General features: G+C 39.8%; 3 protein-coding genes across 9 annotated transcripts in view; all 3 read right to left on the bottom strand.

Annotated features, from left to right (window-relative positions):
- The window catches only part of atp13a3 (ATPase 13A3), a 40,936-nt gene extending 40,135 nt beyond the window's left edge, over positions 1–801 (bottom strand). For all 6 annotated transcript variants that reach the window (XM_048251890.1, XM_048251894.1, XM_048251892.1 and 3 more), the window contains exon 1: positions 557–801. The gene's annotated coding sequence lies outside the window, so the exon portion shown is untranslated. The remainder of the gene's footprint in view (positions 1–556) is intronic.
- A 3,468-nt stretch (positions 802–4,269) lies between these two features.
- Positions 4,270–12,531, bottom strand: tmem44 (transmembrane protein 44). 2 transcript variants are annotated; one of them, XM_048253085.1, is made up of 10 exons: positions 12,282–12,531; positions 12,062–12,191; positions 11,880–11,970; positions 11,311–11,477; positions 10,876–10,962; positions 10,453–10,623; positions 9,896–10,021; positions 9,332–9,442; positions 6,344–6,529; positions 4,270–4,617 (listed from the first exon to the last, which is right to left on the bottom strand). In XM_048253085.1, the coding sequence occupies exons 1-10, from the start codon at positions 12,467–12,469 to the stop codon at positions 4,396–4,398; spliced, it is 1,479 nt and encodes a 492-aa protein (XP_048109042.1). In that variant the 5' UTR covers positions 12,470–12,531; the 3' UTR covers positions 4,270–4,395. The 2 variants fall into 2 exon arrangements, with proteins under 2 accessions (XP_048109042.1, XP_048109044.1); XM_048253087.1 differs by having other exon boundaries at positions 6,383–6,529.
- Positions 12,532–13,722: 1,191 nt separating this feature from the next.
- c9h1orf210 (chromosome 9 C1orf210 homolog) lies at positions 13,723–18,422 on the bottom strand. The gene is made up of 6 exons (XM_048251544.1): positions 18,387–18,422; positions 17,905–17,982; positions 15,747–15,871; positions 14,747–15,233; positions 14,558–14,659; positions 13,723–14,479 (listed from the first exon to the last, which is right to left on the bottom strand). The coding sequence occupies exons 3-6, from the start codon at positions 15,855–15,857 to the stop codon at positions 14,061–14,063; spliced, it is 1,119 nt and encodes a 372-aa protein (XP_048107501.1). The 5' UTR covers positions 15,858–15,871; positions 17,905–17,982; positions 18,387–18,422; the 3' UTR covers positions 13,723–14,060.
- Between the last annotated feature and the right edge of the window lie 1,324 nt (positions 18,423–19,746).

Below are 19,746 nucleotides of genomic sequence, written 5' to 3'. Positions count from 1 at the left end.
GTAAACTAGCGAGTAATCTGTAAACGAGTAACGTTAGCCAAACATTAACTAACGGAACACTGACAGTCTATTATAAACACCCCCACGTTGACTTACGTTAACCTAACACGGTTAAGCCAGAACGTATTGAACACTGCATGCCTCTGCGTATTTAACATATATGGTAGCAGTTATTCGGGACTAGCCAGCGACAACTGATTGGTTTCCAATGTCAGCTATCTATCTCAAAGTCTTTAAAAAAAATACATCTGGTACATAATTATACGTTAGCATGGACAGATCATGTTCGACACTGTACGTATCGGAGAAAAGACGTCCATTAAACGATTAAGTAAAGTGGCTTCTCGGCCAAGAGTTCACCGCCAAAACTAGCTAACGTTACACCCCAAATGCTTACAGTGAGTTTCATCACAACGGAATTCCTACTTCGTGACACATGCAAATACTCCTTCCTATCCTATCCACCTCAACTGAGGGCGGACTCAATGGCTGGTGACTAACACTAGCATCGCTCACATGCTGTGAGTGCCCAAAACGAAATAAAGACGAATCTTACCAGATCCACCTGGACACTTTAAGGATCACCTCAGAGTCATAATGTGACGATTTGATCTCGTTTCAAAGGACAATCCGCCAAGGACCGTTTTGACTCAAATTAAGTTTTGTAGTCGGCAGCCTATGTCTGTCAGACGGAGCGTGTGGTCTGTTGACAGCTCGTCGGAGGAACAAACGTGTCGTGGTGGGGGATTGACTGCCTAAGCTTGCTTGCTAGCTGACGATCGGAGGAAGTGAGGCACAGGATGTGAGATCACTACAGACACACTCAGGGTCAGGTGAAAATGCGCAAACTGGCATCATTATTGAGAAGGTAAAAGTGTCAGTCTTTATGTAAGTCATTATACTACGGCTGAGCTGTGCATTTTCTACCGTGTTCCTGTCTGCGAGATATAACCTAGGCCTATATTGTGTTGCAGCAGAGTAGTTATTGCAGTATCTTCTGTGGCATTATGCGTGATACACTTTGTCAGCTGCAATGGCCCATATCCTGGCCTGGGTTGGTTAGTGAGCAAATGTGTGGGATTTCTGATGTTCTCATTTTGCCTGTAGTCTATTGGTGACGCATTAAACACTCTTAGGGGGTAAGAAAGAAAAACATCGAAACCCCATTCACAATTTTGGTTTTGATGTCCTTTTTTCCTCTCTGAAAGTTGTAAAAACAAAATTCCACCAATCTGGGTACGCTGGAGTTTGTTTGTTTTTTGCCTTCAGTCTCCAAAAAGAGATGGGATTAACCTCAAGCCCTACTGTAGACACTCAGAAGCCAACTGCTTAGTAAAGCAAATTAAATGACATCAGAGTTTTTGACATAGGGGTCTATAAGCCTGCCTTACTTTTTGCCAAGTCAGGAAATTGTTCATTTAGCATCACCTCTCCTTTTCTAGTGTGTAGGCTGATTACAAGGGTAGTGAGCGTAAATTGAGAGGTACAATTTCTGAACTTTTGGTTGAAGTACCAAGACAAAGTTCAGGAGGATAGGAGTAAGGATTGTGACATCAAGGGCCGCTGCACCTAGCCTGCTTCCAATTATGGGCTATATGGAATAAGAAACACTGCATAGCCTATTGGTTTTGTGTATGGGCAATTTGTAATTTTCATTTCAAATTAATGCAAAAGTTTCATTTTCACTTCGAAATTGTAGATAAATGTCTATCGAACAATTTTGGTTAGAGGGCCAATCAAGCTGATCAAAAAATGCCCTCCAATTAGAGTTTATAGATTTCCCATTGAAATGAATGGGATTCTTTGGATTTAGGTGGAAAAGTATACAACCAGTACACTTTGGTCTAAACCATGAAGGGGAAACGGATTCTCCCTTATATACCATATATACTGTATAAGGATGTGATCTGATATGAATTGTATAAAGTATCTGAAACCCACACTTGAGTAGAAGTACAGATATTTGATCAGAAAATGACTTAGGTAAAAGTAAGTCAACTATAAACATACCACTTAAGTAAAAGTCTAAAATAATCTATTATTTACAGTACTTAAGTATGGCAAGTAGCCCATTATAAAACATACTTAAGTACTGAAAGTAGAAGTACTAGTAAAAACCTTTTCAAACCCATGCATGCTATTACACACAGGACTGTGCCATGAAGGAAAAATTATCCTCTCCATCCCCCTAAACTATTCCTTTTCTAAAAGCATATTCCCTCAGGAGATCATGAAATACTGTAAGTTGAGACATGTCCCACCCTCCCCATCACTTTGCTACCAATGTACTCTATATTGCATTGGGTATTATCAATAAGGGTGTACAGCCAATACCTTCGGGCTTGTGACCAGGGTTAGTGGGACCTGTCCCAACTTATGTTTTTTCATTTGTCCCCACCCCCCCCTCCCCCTCCAGCATAATATACACGGGCTTAAGAGTGGGGTGGGACATGATAAAATGTTTTTAGTTTGAATCTTGATTGTATAAATAAGCTTTTAGAAAATACATGGTTTATGAGGTCTTACCTGTTTCACCTATGGTGCTAGACTAAATGTTGTTAGCTATACCCCCAATTTGCCAACAGCCAATTTTTATTATGGACTGCATAATAATCAGAAGGTGGGACATACCTCATGCCATATCATATTACATCCTGAGAGTGTAAGCTTTCAGGAAATATATGATTGTCTATGGTAGAATCAGTTTCCCCTTCATTATTTAGAGAACAAAATGTACTGATTGTAAACACTTACGCCTAAATCTAAAAAATCCCATAAACTCTACATAACTACATACACTCTTAATTGGGGAGTAATTTCTTGATCAGCTTGCTTGGGCCTTGAACCAAAATTGTTCTATAGAGCCCTATCTTCCATTTAGAAATGAAATTGAAACTTTTGCATCAATTTGAAATGACTGAGTGCCGATGCACCCCACTATATTATAAGAGCTTGCCATTTATAAAATCTTGGCTGACAGAAAGAGAAAGGTTTGTCATGATCTAGCACAGAAAGTCACCGCTTTGCCTGTCCAGTTAAAGGCAAATAATAGGGAAAACTTAGAGCACCTATTTATCCATATTAGACACATCATAATGAGTAAATGTAATGGGGAAGCAAAGAATGTGCTACAAGACTTCTAATCAAGCATCTAATCTGCACATTGTCCTGGTATCAGACTGGAAGGGAAGTCTTGTCAAAGCCCATCTGTTAAAACAAGACTAGCAACCAGACACAATGAGGCTGAGCCTCTGAGTTACATGACAAGACAAGCAGAAGAGGGCCTATTACAAAGCGAAAAAGCTGGCTCTGGCCATCTAGTCTGCCTCTTATCAAGCTGAGCTTTTTTCCAGTCCAGCCCTGATAAAAAGGCAGCTATCAAAATAAAGGAAGCGACCCCTTGACTTGAACAGACTGTAAGTGGACACACTCTCGCTTTATTGTGGCAGACAATGTGACACCTCCCTCCATTTGTCATTATTTAGTGCCATCTACACAAAAACAGTGAGCGATAGTTTTTTTAATTATTATTATTTTGGTGCCATCCCATCAATCAGTGGTTTGGCTCAGAGGAAGGAAACCACGCCTGGAGCCAATGCGAGTGAAAGGGGGAGTGCTGACCAAACAAGCTCCCTCGCGAGGCAGATCAGAGTCTCGGTCTGAACCATTTAGATACGGTGCGACTCTGACTTAAATGCTGCAAGCAACATTAGTGGTTTCTGGTAACGGTCAGACATGCTGTGCGTACAAAAACAAATTGCCAAGCAGGGATGTCCATGAAAAAACTTAGTAATACTTGTCAGTGTAGCTGAACCATTCAAGCCCTACTGAGAATTCCAGTTGTTTTCCCACAATAACATAAAGAAAGTACAAGTAGCATATAACAAAGTTCACTTCCTGTATGCCTCAGCATCCAATATGTAGAATATATTTATTTAGACAGTTATTTGGAAACTAAATGCCAGGTGGATCCGTTACTGGGGCAGCCGTGGCCTACTGGTTAGAACCCTGGCCAGTAGGCACGACTAAAGTGCCCTTAAGCAAGGCACCTAACCCCTCACTGCTCCCCGAGCGCTGCTGTTGTTGCAGGCTGCTCACTGCGCCGGGATTAGTGTGTGCTTCATTGGGCGAATTGGGATAAATGCAGAGACCAAATTTCCCTCACGGGATCAAAAGAGTATATATACTTATACTTATACAGAAATGTTGGGTAATTTGTGTCAAACTGTGATATGCACTAGCAATTCAAATAAACCAATTAAGCATTGATAAATCATTATGATCGGTTTTATTATATAATGTAATCCTATGACAACATGGCAAGGTTGTTTTCTACTGTTGTTAGTTGTAGCCCATGCTTGTAAATTGCGGTGTTGGTCGGCAAGGGCTCTCCAGTTATTTCCCAGAGCATGACTCAGTCTTCTCACAGTCTGTCAGTTCGTCAGCAGCCATCTTTATGGTCAGACCCTTGTCATAAGAGCAGAAGGGAGTGCCTGGTTGGGTGTTGGCGGTCAGGGTTGGCTTCACTGTCCACGGCTGCAGAGGAAAAGCCTCCATGCAGTCCTGCTCCTTTGAAACCTTGCACCACTGCGTAGAAGCTGCCTCCTCAAAATCCCACTGTGCAGAAGAGACCAATTTGAGTAAAGATCGTTACAAACTATCAGTCATGTACCAATAACTTGTTTTAGAAGTATTACAACATGCATGATTAAGACTTGACACAGGGCACTGAAATGAGAATAACAGATTAGCCATGGGATACATTTATAAAGTACAGAACATGGATACACTGGATGTCCGCCAACTGGACATTTGCCCACCCTAACAAAAGAGGTGTTTAGATATAGTCATCTAGAGGAGTGCCACACTAAATGGAGCACAAGCTCATGTCTAGACAGTCACTTCCTTTGAAAGGGAGTCCTCATAATGTCTTTCTAATGCTGCTTTCAGAGACAAGGTTAATCTAAACTCCCAAAAATAGCAGAGCAAGGAGTCCTACTCCCCATGGACTGCCTCACCATATTGTACCACTTCCGGAACAAAGGGCCAGCCCCGGACTTTAATCATAACGTTCTAACAGAAGAACAATCGGGTCATTTCACAATTCCACTCAAGTCCAAATGAGACTGCTCAAGACAAGTGACAGAGGAAGTATTCCTTAACCGGACTAACTAAGATGGATTGATCAGAGTGACTACTAGTAACACAAACAGTGCACGTCTTTGTAGTTACTGGTCAATTGCTAAATATTGTTTTAGTTGACTTTTTTTTTTTTAAATCACATTTCACGCAATGACCAGTCCAATGACTGAGTTGACCCAGAATCCAGGGTACGATTTGGGGGGAAGTTTTAGGAACAGATAAGGCGTATACATATGAGTGAGATGTGTTGCTGAATCCTATCAGACGACCTTGACCTTTGCCAGGGCTGAGGACTGACAATAAAATATAGACAGAGATATCTACTCTAGATTTGTTAGCTGTACAAAGTTGAGCAAAGAGCAAGTGCCCCATTATTGGTCTTCTATTACAAACAAGCAGAAATATGTTAGAAAATGAAATCTTATTAAACATCCAAATTGCTGATTATCACAAAGTTGGAACATGAAAAGTAAAAAGCACATTGTGCCACATTCTAGCCACACTTTTGTTTGTGGGAGGCTCACATGCGTTGCCTCTTCCTGTTTAGTGAATTGCATAAAGTACCAATTGTTAGCACTCCAAGTTCTTTTGCCTTTGTTTCGAATTAAATGACATCCTCCATCACTAGCCTTCTCAGGGAGTCACTGAGAAAGTTCTTGGCATGATCAGAGCGAGGTTGCGATGTTTCACTATAAGGAAACACTCCATGGCCAAATCTCAGAGAATATTCACAAAAAGAATCAACAACACACATTTTAATACAAACATTCATTTTGAAACACCTAAATGAAAACACATTATGGGATTCAGTTTGTTCTCACAGACTGTTAAATTATATATCTCTACTGTACAAATTACAGGCCTTACTGGTCAGGACCATATTTATAGCTTAAAATGTTTATATTTATTAAGCATACATATACAACCCATTGTAATTTAACATTAGTCAGTAATTTTCTTCAATTTGTCTCCATCTATTGGCAAAATCTATACTTGCATCCAAATATTTAAACCTGAATATTAGGGATATTCTCTGCTTGATGTTGTTGTGAGCCATTTTTATTTGAATTTTTAAATTGAGTTTGACAATATAAAACTTCCCATGGTGTGATGAACAAATTGTATTTCCACACTTTTTTCATGTGCCTTCATGCTGAACCTCAATTTGCACAAAAAACAGTGCATAAGAGAATGCATTCACCGTTGCCTGCAACTGCCTGGTGAGGAAATGGCTGCTAACCTCTAGGTCGTCAGAGTAGAATGAGGAGGAGTCTGAAGAGCTGCCTGAGGAACAGGCGTCATCGACCCTGACCACTTTTACCGTCCTCTTCAGTGGCTCACTCCCACACTGACCCTCACGTGACACCCTCACTTCCTTCAGACACACCTGCAGAACAAACAGGTGTGAAGTGCTCAAAGGGGAAGTCAAGACATTGATGTGATAGAAATCCTCTCTGTATTACTCCATGATGAATCCGACTAAACTAGGTTTGTTACTGCTTCTAATGCACCTCTAAGCGGATGCAGCAATTTAATATTGTTGATATTAAACCACATAATACTGAGACATGATATAGAGCAGCACATGTTCATTTTATTTTATAGAACCCCTCCTCCACTGAATGTGGCAAGCGGTGTTTCTGTACACTTCTATCCCCTCAGCTGAGCACATTTGAAACTGGTAAACTAACATAATGCAGTGATAAATGCAAAGTTACTGAGCAATTGCTGCAACAGCGGTCAAGGTAGGGAAACACAGATTTGAAGCATGGTTTCAGTCACCACTTTCAGCTACTTTGTGCCGTTAAAAAAAAAAAAAAAAAAAAAATCATCTGATTTGATATTAACATTTTTAAAAGAAACATGTATAGCCTATACCTGGTGGTGTTGTGCAAGTTTACACCATCAAAAACAGATTCACAGTGAGTACATATTCAACACTGGTGTTTCCCATCAGATTTTCTGCCCTGGTCCAGATCAGGGATGGACAAAAATACATCAAAATGTACTTTAAAATAAAATAGCAAATACCCTAATTTTAAGTGTATCAAAATGAAGTACAACATACAGTAGCCACGCCATTCTATGCCATGTATTTTGAAATACTAAAAATACTCTTTAAATAACCGTCCATCATTCTTAGAAAATGTAGGGGTGTTCCATTCTATATCAAGAAAAGATTCTTCTATATTCTGTGAAAAGGAATATCAAAGTGTTGTTCTTCCCCGAAACCCACAGACAAGTCTGAACAGGCTTTACAGGTTTGTTTATCTGGCTTAGACCAGGAAAACCGAGGAAATGCAACACACTCCCACTTATATCCGAGTGCATACCAGGTGAGTGAAAACAATTCCCAAATTCTGCACCAGCGCACCCCAGAGCTAACGCCCCCACGTTACAATGATCAAGGCCAAGATAATGGATACATCCATCGTATCAGTTGGGCAATATCAAATCTCCATCTTCCTGTAAAGCCAATGAACTGCAATCCCACTACATCCATATGTATTACTGTATATTTGTTACATCATACCCCAGTGCATTTAGCAAAAAGTGTATGACCTCTGCTCACGTAACAACAAAAAAACATGTTGCTTTTTTTTTTTTTATTATTATTATTATTACATTGTGTTATCAATATGCCAGAATAAATGCACAGGGGTGCAAATAGCATACACTGATATTTGTACCAGACGGGTATTGATAGAACACATTGCTGTGTGCACCGGGTACGAATAGCATACATTGATATTTGTACCAGACGGGGTACTAATAGGACACATTGCTGTGTGCACCGGGGTACGAATAGAATTCACTTCGTTCTTATTGCACCAGGGTATGAATAGCATACACTGCTAATTGTACCAGGTATGCAAATAGCCTTACCCAATAAAATAACATTAAGTAGGTTAACCATAGGTTAATAATGCATGAAAAAAATGGTGTTTTGACCACAAGTGCTAACATTTTGGGATTCCATTCCCCGGATTTCGCTCATAGCCTAGCCATAGAAAGAAAGAGCCGTAAAAATGAACAAAATCTCCGTGGACCGACCTTAGTGTGCTTTTTTTCCCCTTAAACGATCATCAGACTCTGCCCCGCCTATTTGTCAACCCAGCTACTGGTCTATTCCATATCTGTCTATTTAATCTATTCCTTCATCAGTACACTGACTCTGTTGATTAAGTGGACAGTGTTTGAGAGCAACAGCTTTTCTTTGCCTACAAGACATGCCATAAACCTGCAAACAGTCAACAGATCAACTATGCTGACCTACGTGTTACATCTCATAGCCTAAATACTGTTATCAGAGATGCACTCAAAAGTCACAACTGAACTGGTCGAGTGGTACAAAGTGGGGACTGTCAGTGTCAATGCATGGCCAGATGGCTTGATATTGCACTGTGTAACACTGTGGATCAGGTAGGATGACCCTTTTAGATTGTTTTTAAAGGTGCTCTAAACGATACTGGGTAACGTCATTTCTGTTGACATTCAAACAAAACAAAAAGCTAGCTCGCCACTTCCTCCCCCTCCCTCCTGTGCAATTGAAACTCTCCTAAACAAGCATCTCGTCTGTGATTTGTTGGAACAGTTTGTTATATTTTTATGGGTTAGGTTTGCCCAGGTTGTTTTTGTTGCCGTTTTTAGAGCCTGGGCTGTCCACAGATAGCGTTTTTTACAGTGTATTCAGGACACAGGCAGATAGCGGATGGTGAGGTGATGTTTGCTGTAAGTGACAAAAATGTTTTAGCCTAAAAAACATTTTAGCCTAAGCATCGCTTAGAGCACCTTTAACTAATTGGGTACTGTGTAAGCGCTAAATGGTGTTAAATTGACATCAAGGGGCATACACATTTTTCATTGTGTAGCAATGTTGGATGGCAACCACATAAACAGTACCACGTGTTTCAATTGGACGATTAAACTTCATCACATCAGTGTCATTACATCACCAAAAGTATTGGTTTTACCAAAAATATTTGGCAACGTTTTTAAACTACAGAAATACAGTACACACCTTTAAAGTATTTTGTACAAAGTACGATGCCATTTTCTTCAGCTCAATAAAATACTAATTTTGTATTTGAAATACGTATTTTAAATACATGCATCATACATACTGCCAATCCCTGGTCCAGATAGACTATAGTAGATGTAGATTGTGTCAGAGCCGCTAACAACTCACCTTACGTACAGGCTGAATGTTAACATCCATATAGTGTCCCATCTCAGTCCTCATAGGTAGAGTACAGTTAGTTGTTGGGTAAAAAGGAGGTGCATCTTCTTTGTCCTGGAGCTAAGCAATTAAAAACACCAGTTATATTTTTACACTTTACGGCTCTCAAAGTTTTTTTTTTTATTTACTATTACTATAGTTGTATTTGAATCAGAAACTATGCATGCAACTAGTATAGTGCAACTACACTATTGAATGCATAGTGCACTAGCTGCACTATTGAATGCATAATGTTATATATATATACACTGCTCAAAAAATTAAGGGAACACTTACAGTTTTCCACAATTGTTAAAACACATTTTTTGAAACATTCCACCCTTTTCTCCATTCTCAAACATTCAAAGAATGTCTGACAGCTCTTGCAAAATAAAACACTCGCCTCAAAAGTTTTACTTGTGCTCAGAGCCAAACAGTGTCAGAGTACCGATCCAGTGTATGATTGAAGTGTTCCCTTCATTTTTTTTGAGCAGTGTATATATATATATAGGAAATTGTTGGATGGCGATTTACCTTGCGTTTCCTGGCCCCCTTCCCTGTGTGGCTGCCACTAGCCAACAAGGCCACAGTGTCTGAGCTGAGAGATCTCACCGTCTGATGACGGACAGATCTCCTTCTGCTAAGGGACAGGGCCAGGATCTGGGGTCAGAACTTAAGGCACTTAAACAACCTGGGCATTACATTTTACTTTGAGAGCTCCAGTGAAGTAGGCCTAATGAATTATGCTGATTGGATACAAATTCAGATACTAATATGATTCATTGCTGTACATGACATTGACGCATTGAAGAATTTTGATAATCTCAATTCATAGTCTTGTTTGCATATACTACTGACTAGGGTTTATGACCCGATAAGTCAGAAGAGAACAGAGTAACAATCATAGTTTGAGTAGCGTTGGTCAACCTAATGGGCAAGCAGGTGAGGTGGATAGGCCATCCCATAGCTTAAGAAAACAAAATAGTTCAGAATTTCATTAAAAAAATTACGTAAAGTCTTACCACTTATTTTGCACTCGCATTTGCTTTGTAAAACCATTACTATTTTTGCTTAAAAGAGGCAAAGGATACAAGGAATTCCAAGACTCCCCAACATGTTGAGGACATAATCCATGGCAAGGCTTTGACAACAAATGAAAGTCTTGTGTCATGGATCAAGATGGCAGCTGTGTAAAGGCCACCAGCCACAGCATACAGAATCCCAGCCATGGACTGAACTGTTCCTCTTTGCTTTCTATTGTACTAGGAAGATGCATTTTTGTCAATGTAACAAGCAGTTCATAAAAGGTAATTTAAAGGATATATCAAAATATTTATCTTAGAGGCATTTTATTTACAACTCTATTATGTCAAAATTGTAATAATTTATTTTAAAAAATCATATGAACAATATTAACTGTCAACTAATTACATGTGACAACCTGAAATATAATGTTACTGTATGTTTACCAGTCAGTCATGACATTTCTGGATTTCAGATGTTGCATCACTTACAACGATCACAATAGCTGGAAAACGGGACGTCCAGCTAATCACAAAACTCAGCAGACCAAGTATGTAACCCAGGAGCTCCAAACTGTCCTTTATTTTTAAAAAAAACAATATTCAAATTGCTCACCATTGACACGTTAACCTTCTTTGTATAATATCATTGGATATGAAAACATGACCAGGCTGTTCAGATATCTATAGGCCTCCAGTAGATCAACTGTAGACAGTCATTACTGTTTATATTACATATTCTAATGTTTCAGTACAACCCAGGGGAAATTCAACTGTCTATTGAAATCAATACAGCCTTTTAGATTAAGGTTGGAACTAACTGTACAAATTGTGTAGCTGAAATACCTTGTGGAGTGCTGGTGTATTTACTGACCTCTAGAGTATTCACTTAGTATTAATTGTGCATTTCATATGACTCTGACTCACATGAACAATGGCACCTAAAAGTCGTCTCCTGTAAGGACCATAGGTGTCTACAGGGTGGGCATGACTCCTGGCTGTCAGGTGAATTCCCCCTCCGACCACCGTTAACAGGAGACACACACTCAACAGGTTCTGTCTCCTCCTCCTCTTCATCCTCCTCATCCTCCTTCCTAATTAGACAGCAGATGTTCTAGCTTATGGTATGTTGCATATCCATTGCCAATCAGATGTGCAAGTTATGGACATCATGAATGTAAGGTGAATTACCACACTGCTAAACATTTCAACCTTTCAACAAGTAATTGTAATTTCTAAGAGTCTAAAGTCTAAGAGTTAACGTTTTGAAAGTAAATTCAGCAGTTTAAGGTACATTAACAGAACCCGTCGTCGCAATCAACATGATCGGCCATTCTTGTAAAAACAATATAGGCCTAGGCTATATATAAACCTGACCTACAGTTGCGTAAGAGGTGGCACTTCAATCAAACATTTACTGTACACATCATATATTTGTTTTTTAGGAGGCTCCCAAACGGAATTAGAATAAGAAGCTCAAGGGTCCTCTAGCTTACCCTTTTCCGAGTGAAAAAACAAGCACATGGGGAGCAAGACGGCGAAGAAAGTAATCAAATCCAACACTGCCCAAAATGCACCCATTATGACCTGTATATAAACCAAAGAGAACATTGACATTTAATCCCCCAAAATAGGGCTACATCATAAGTCTACCATTACACAATAGGCTACATCTCACCTGAAAGGATAACTGCTTGGAAAGAAACGCTCCAACACTGTGGCACAAATGGCCAAGGACACAATAGACGGCGCAGATGGCAGCGTCGGCTGTAATTTGCTTTCTCAAATAGCATCTTTGGTATGTCAGGCTACAGAAAAGAGTAGTTTATAAGATAAATTGGGTGATTCGGTAAAATATGTTCAGATCACTGATGAATGCCTATGTGTAGCCTACTCACAGTAAGCATGCGACGACTGACACAAATGCAGACAGAAGGCAGAGTCCATATGCGATACAAACTTTCTCTCTATCCTTGAAGCAGCTGACAAGTACATCGTGGCTAAACCAAGATGATGACTCAAAAATAACGTTGTTTTTCTGAACGCTATCCCTATCTGCATCTGCTAGAAACAGAACTTGAAACATTGCTGCTAATTCCAATTTTCACTGGAGTCTTGCAAAATGACTTCCTCGAATCGATTCCCAGTTTGAATCATGGCTTGCGGCTTGGCCAAACCCGAGCCCAAATTTAAAGGGCAAAGTCTACAGTTCATTATGGCAAGTGCTTAATCAGATTTGACAACCTATACAATAGCGTGATGAATTAACTTTTACACGTCTTCCTGCTCAATGACTACTGATGGTTCATGAATTATTTTGGATAGAAGGAAATATTCTGGATATTTATGGCCCTACCCCCACCCAATTTCAAAAGGCTTGCTATGGCCCTATTACAGTTTTTCTCAGTTGCTAAAACACTACAACCCACAGGCTGAAGAAAGTTCTAAGTTGATTGAACTCATTAAGTTAATTTTTCAGTCTGTTGTCCTTAAACCATTTCACAAAACACAATTTGCAGATCTCACCTACAATTTTTTAACAAAGCGTTGAACACATTCTCATTCTCAAAACACATTCTGCACTCTAATGCACATGCATCCATACTGGTAAACACAAGTGGCAAAAATGAAATACAAATAGACATACACATGTCATAGATTAAACACAACCACTCAAAAGAAAGAGGATTAATATTGGACATTGTAGTACAGTGCATTGTAGGCTGTATACTGTACAATACTGTAATACGGATACGTATGGCCCTTAACATTGTGCTTTCCATTTATTGACTGCTCAATAGATTTTGACTGGTTGCATCAGAAGAGAAGTTTGTGAGATGCAAGGTACTGTAAAAATAGGGGTACAAGGAGGAGGAAGAACAAAAAAATGCAGAGCAGAGCAAAGTACTTGATGTTTTCGTTCATCAAAAGACAATGACGGAAAAATATGAAATTTGTTTTGAGATTAAAATGTACTTCTCCTTAAGAACTATATGTTTTGAACAAAATTTACTGACTGCTTGATAGTGTATATCATTTTGATCACTTTGAGATTTGAGAGCAGTGTTTGATTTTAAGCACAAGTAAAACTGTTTTGAAGCGAAAGTTTGATTTTGCAAGAGGAGTCAGAGGTTTTGTAAATAGTGCTGGAAGCTGAGGTTTTGTGTTTAATGTTTTAAGAAAACGGAGCAAGGTTTCAGAAATTGTGTTTTAGCAAATGAGACAAACTGTATTATATAACAAAGTGAGTTACACTAACACACTAAGCTAAAGGAAAAAAGAGGCCTAAAAGAGGCCAAACTGCAAAACTGAACAAGAAATGTGTCATGAAATCAGAAAGACAAAAACAGGAAAATATTTTATTCAAAACTGGAGTGAAAGGTTCACTAAACTGTCACAAGACATTAGTCAAACTATTTACAAAGGAGTGCATATTTTCAAGTCAGAGTGGCAATCAGAGGTTATTTTTGTTTTACAGGTTATCCAAGTAAGGATGTCATTGAATTGTTGGTAAGTGTGCCATTAGTGGCCGTGTGCTTATGGCAGCTCAGAACAGTTCAGCTCAACTTACAAAGCATAATTCCAAATATGAGAGACTACAATTTTTCCAAGAAAAGGGATTTTTGGTCCTCCTTCACACTTTCATTTCAATCCAATTTACCACAAGTCAAAAATCCTTATCCAATGGTGAACTCCAAATCATCATCCAGATCTTCCTCCTCTTCTTTCACCTGTTGCTGTGCAGCTCTTGCCGCCCTCTCTCTCTCACTTGGCTGTATATAATTGTCTTCAATGAAGCCATCATCATCCTCTTCATCCCCCTCCTCTTCCTCTTCCTCATCATCATGATCTGCTATTCCATTTGATATCGTGGCTGCTCCTCCCCGTGAGGCGAAGCCCACCTCATACACATCTGGGTCATAGTGGCTTTCTGAGTCGATGTTAGTAAACCGTGAGTGACGATAGCTGGCCAGGTACTGGTGGAGGAGTTTGCATTTGGCCAATACTGCAACAATGATGGACAGTGTTATGGCTGTAATCAGCACTCCCACTAGAAACTTCCAGTTGTGAGCGGGAACGCGAACAGGAGCAGTGTCTGTCAGTGGAAAAAGAGGTGTCACCTACAGCTTTATATAAAATATCGTTGTTAGTGTATTGAGAGGTGAATGCTTACCATTAAGGGTTGTGCTTGGAACTGGAGTGGTTGAAGGGAAGGGATCTTCAGCTAGTAGTTTTCTGTGGTTTACTTTACCACTGATACGTTTTTCCTTAAACCCTGAGAGTTATACACAAACCAAATTGTTATCACACAAATACTTAAGTTAAATGGGCTGCTGTCTGAGGTGAACATAATAGGCCTGACCTTCATAGTCATGGTCATGTACATGTCCTTTTGATGCTTTGAATCTGGTCACTTTCTGGGCTCCCTTTCGCTCATCATATGGTGCAGAACTGTCACGAGGATTGCCTTGTAGGTCCAGGTAGGATAAGACACCTCTAAGTTCCTTCAATGCGGTAGACACTGAAGGTTGCAGTCTGTTGTGCCCTAGAAAAAGCCTCTGTAACCTGGGCAAGCCTTCAAAGGCTTCTGTGTCCATTACAGAGAGCTGACACCTGCTGAGGTCTAGGACTTCCAGAGATGGGAGGTTGCTAAACAAGCCTCTGTCCAGCAGGGGGAGGTAGTTAGCTGACAGATTCAGGTGGACTAGCTTCTCAAACTTCTGCAGTGTTCTCGGAGTGTCAGGATGGCTGAGGATAAGACCGTTGTCTGAGAGATCCAGTCTGGTTACATTGGTCCATATTTCTTCTGGAATCTTTGTGAGCTTCTTCTGACCACAGTGGAATGATGCCTGAATTGCACAGGAAGGATACATTTAACCCCATGTCTACAATATTGTTTAATATTTCTGTAACATCAGAACACAAGGTAAATATCTATCAAACAAGTCATACAGACACACTAAAGACATTAATAATACTTTTCCTAACTTATACATACATATTAAACAATCAAAACAATTAAATGGATCTATATACGGACAAACTTGAAGTTAAACCATAGCTGATGAGCTGTTCATTAAATCATTCATTGACGATCGCTCATTTGAATATATATTAACCAACCAAATGATTATTCTGGATATGTTTATAAGGACCAAAAGGGCTTACACTAAGAATGCCGCGATGAAATCATTACACACTAAGGTCCCGTGCCGTGACACATTAGACAAGACTTTGCTCCAGAGTCACCTTGTCATCAAAAACTGGAAATTTGTGCCTACAAACAGGATATTCCCAGTCCTTGTTATCCACTCAGTGGTCTGGAGAACAAAAGGGGCAAAAAAGCAATGTTTTCCACACACCTTGCCTGTGTCCACCAAGCAGGGGCCCACGGTGTGGAGAGAGGCATCAGTGACAGTGGCAGAAACACACAGAAGCAGCGACACACAGAGCAGGTGACCCCATGACCCCATCCTCCCCCTGCTTCCTGAGAAAAGATAACAAATACCAGTCAGACTAATGATGATGGCCTCTTTTTTGCAGTCTGAAAATGTAGTCACTGTAAATGAAAGATTTTCCATAACAGGCAGAAAAGAGTCAGAGTCAACATTAACCAGCAGTTTAAAAGAAAATCAATATCTATTGTCATACTTTAGTGCTGGGCAGTATGATTTACTCTATGTCCTTTGGGGATGATCACAATGAGTCTAGTTTATTGCTGTGTCTGACCTCTATTCTCATGAACTTAAACTCTGAATGACCAGACTTAGCCTTTTCATTTTCTCTTTTCTGGTTCTGTAAAATGTCTTGCATTGCCTATTTTATTTTCCAGCCAATACAATAAGTTCTCTTTATAAATTAATTACTATAAGAACAGTGTTCAAACTTTACTAGCTGTTCCACCCATACATCAATAGAGTTCCCATCATATAAAGATTTCAATACAGAATGCACAACTCAACACACACAATTATGTTGTAAAATTACATAAACACAAAAAGCTCTGTTCTCTTAGTCCGCATGAGAACTTGTAAGGCATTTTCACAAGATACTTTGAATACCTCTTGAACAGAACTTCTGTCAAGGAGGAAAGTGTCTCCTGTTTTTACTTTTTGACTTTTGAACAGTGTGCACAAAGGGGAGCAGTGTTGCAGTAACTTGGGAAATATGATAAATCATGTTCAGCATTGAGCACATTGAGAAGTGTCTGCCGATCATAAAAACTGCTGTTGCAAGAATTTCATGCTATTGTTCTCACTGGCAATTTGATCACTTGGTCAATGTTATGTTGAAAACAGCTTAAAGAACCTACACGGTCCACCTGTGGGTGTCACACTTTGTTCACACTGACTATAGAGTTGCACGGTCTGAAAGTGTTACAATACCACAGTGCCCTATGCCTCCCATAGGTCTGTGTGTACGTGTGCACCCCTAGTCTTGTAGACCCCTCTTGGCACAGAAGCCATTTTTCAGCGAGGGGCCTGGTCTGTTATTAGACCTCTTCCCCTCTCTCCCTCCTGCTATTGAATTCTGCATTGTTGGCTGTAAACACTCGTTAGGGGCTCCCATTATCTCTTCCTGTCCCACTCTGCTCACAGGCACAACAACACATCACGCTGCAGCCTGTGAGGTGAAGCAGGAGTGGCTGTTTGTGTGTGTGTGTGAGTGAATGTGTGTGTTTGTTTGTGTGTGAAAGGGAAGAGTGAGAGAGAGTGAGAGAGAGAGAGTGAGAGAGAGAGTGAGAGTGAGTGAGTGAGTGAGTGTGTAATTCTATGTTGTTGTTTTTTTTAAGTAACAGTCCAGAGATGTAATAGTATGTCATAGTAAATCATGTGCTTATGCAATTTGTAAGTTTCTCTTTGTCGTAATATATTTGATACACAAAACTTATCAAACATATCACTCAATCATGTCTGCAAGCTTTTCTTTGTCATACTATATTATGTCTAGTTTTATGTGGGCCATTGGCCCTGCAAAATAAGCATCTTTCCCACCAACACAGTAAAACATCAGACACCCAGTGCCTTATCTTACTCTGACCAGTTGTTACTCAGAGTGGAATTTAATGTGTTCCCCAGGCTTCTTTCGTCTCGTCAGACGGCACAAAGTGCGGAAATATCACACAAAGAGTCCTTCACTTGACCCCCATGGTGAAACTTGGTGCTCAAGCCCAAGAGTAATTCCCTTCCCCCATGTACATACACAATCTCTTGTCTTTGCTTTAAATCTCAGGTAGATTACATGATATCATTGTAATTTACCACCCAGTACACAGAGAGAGGCCAATTTCCTGTGTTTCCTTCATGTTATGTCATACACTTAGATAAGACACAAACAAAGATTCAACTACAGTATGTTGTGGTTTCCATTAGCTTATGCAATTCAGACAATATAATCTCTGTGTTTAGTTCAAGTTAGTTATATTAAGGCTAATTCTCACCCTCAAGCACATGAAACCATTAGCCGTTTAACACTTGATAAACAGAGTGAATAGGGAACAGATTATGTATTTTGTTTTACCTTTGGTTGTTACTGTAAAGTTGTTACAGGCAGCCCCATGAAGAGCAATCCAGTTCTGTATTCCACTCTGAATGGAAACTAGAAGAGAGATCACCTCATGTACGGCTTACCTGATCTTATTTTCAAAACAGAAAGGCATGCAGTGTTATACGGGTTAGACTAAATGTAGCATAACACAAACACTGACCATTCCTAATCCTGTTCACCTCTCATAGATTATCTAGTAAAGCTACTTTTAAATGATACATTTAAGATCAAGTGTTAGACTGAATTCTGAAATCAAGTGTTAGACCACTTACAAATGAAAGTATGAAAGGTATGAATTCAGTGCAAGCACACTGTATGCTAAGTGCAAAGTTCAGTTTCACCCACCATAAACATGGCTGGGAAGACATCTTACCAGGAATCTGACGTTGTTTAGTCCAACAGCTCCTGCTATATCACAGCTACGTCAAAGTGTAATGAGGGATAGAACTGTTTACCTGGATGAAGACAGAGGGAGAGCCATGTTGTGTCGAGTCTGAGAGCATTGTGTCTTTACATTTATAGTTTCCCTTAGTCTGGTTAATAAGTAACTCTGTAACCAGATAAGTCATCCCCCCATTCTCTTTGTACTTTGACTTAACCCAATCACCGTCAGAGGAAATTAGAATGTCAACAATTATTTCTTTGGAACACGTAACACAAAGGGTTCAAATTCAAATGGTTTATGTATCTGTGCTAAGATACACTTCAACAGGCTGAACTTAATACTTGTTCTAAAATGACTTGTAGCTAAAAGTTCTAAATTATGCAGCACTTGGGATTTAGACACTTAAGTCCTTGCTATCACATAGGTGACGCAAAGCAGTGACCACCATTTTGGTGGCTGTGAAGAAAATAAGGAGAGCTTCTAAAAACAATGGAGTAATCCCCCCCTCTGTCATGTGTGTTTGTGTGTGTGTGTGTGTGTGTGTGTGTGTGTGTGTGTGTGTGTGTGTGTGTGTGTGTGTGCGTGTGTGTGTGTGCGCACGTGTGTGTGGGTGTGTGCGCCTGTGTGTGTGTGTGTGTGTGTGTGCGTGTGCGCACATGTGTGTGTAGGTGTGTGCGCCTGTGTTTGTGTGTGTGTGTGTGTAAAAGTTACTTAGTTGTCAAGATTTAATGCAAGTCTGCATGAAAAAGTGAATTTTCTTCAGATAGCTTTCCACCATCTTCACTCTGCAACATTTTAATCTGTTTAATTTGTTTGATTATTTTCATTTTGAGTAATATGTACATTCTTTGGTACATGTTATGTTCCATAACCTCCTTCTCACCTCATTCATTTTGTTTCATTTGCAGCTTCATTTTTAGCCTATTTGTGGCAAAAATTAGCTCTTCACTGTGATGGGTGTACACATATGCAGTGTAAGTGTAATTTATCATAATCATGATTCATAATGACAATAATTGTTGTTGTTAATCATGGTGATATGTGCGTGTTTATGTGCTTGCATGTTTGTTTGTTTGTGTCCCTATTGTTGCAGATGTTACAGACATGGCTGGTGTGGAGAGGGTCACAGGTCTCCACAGGGACAGCTGCAGTAGCTTCGCTCTGTTGGTCAGGAAAAACAACTGACACAAAAACAATAGCCATGGAGTCCACAAGGTCTACTCACTCAAGATGCGGGTGTTTGGCACAACAAAGATTTAGACCAGCTGTCTGGATATCCCACATCTTTTTCTCACACTCTCACTCTCTCACATACACTTATACCACCCCCCCCCCACCCCACACACACACACACACAAACACACAAACACACAAACACACACACACACACACGACCACATGGTGCATACTCTGGTAATTTTGCATCTATA

This window comes from Alosa alosa, chromosome 9, assembly GCF_017589495.1.
Source record: "Alosa alosa isolate M-15738 ecotype Scorff River chromosome 9, AALO_Geno_1.1, whole genome shotgun sequence".
NCBI classification, from domain to species: Eukaryota; Metazoa; Chordata; class Actinopteri; order Clupeiformes; family Clupeidae; genus Alosa; species Alosa alosa.
The sequence above is the reverse complement of the archived record's forward strand: the minus strand, read 5'-3'. Positions and strand labels throughout refer to the sequence as shown.

What these genes read in the sequence shown, in the direction of transcription:
- tmem44 (XM_048253085.1), bottom strand. Translation starts at nt 12,469, where the DNA reads ATGTTTCAAGTTCTGTTTCTAGCAGATGCAGATAGGGATAGCGTTCAG. An exon ending in TCAGTCGTCGCATGCTTACT is followed by an intron (nt 12,192 to 12,281) that starts GTGAGTAGGCTA and finishes TCTTTTCTGTAG; the next exon opens with CCTGACATACCAAAGATGCT. An exon ending in TTTTAGGTGCCATTGTTCAT is followed by an intron (nt 10,963 to 11,310) that starts GTGAGTCAGAGT and finishes TTAAAAATAAAG; the next exon opens with GACAGTTTGGAGCTCCTGGG.
- c9h1orf210 (XM_048251544.1), bottom strand. Translation starts at nt 15,857, where the DNA reads ATGGGGTCATGGGGTCACCTGCTCTGTGTGTCGCTGCTTCTGTGTGTT. An exon ending in GCTTGGTGGACACAGGCAAG is followed by an intron (nt 15,234 to 15,746) that starts GTGTGTGGAAAA and finishes TGTGCAATTCAG; the next exon opens with GCATCATTCCACTGTGGTCA. An exon ending in TCCAAGCACAACCCTTAATG is followed by an intron (nt 14,480 to 14,557) that starts GTAAGCATTCAC and finishes TTCCACTGACAG; the next exon opens with ACACTGCTCCTGTTCGCGTT.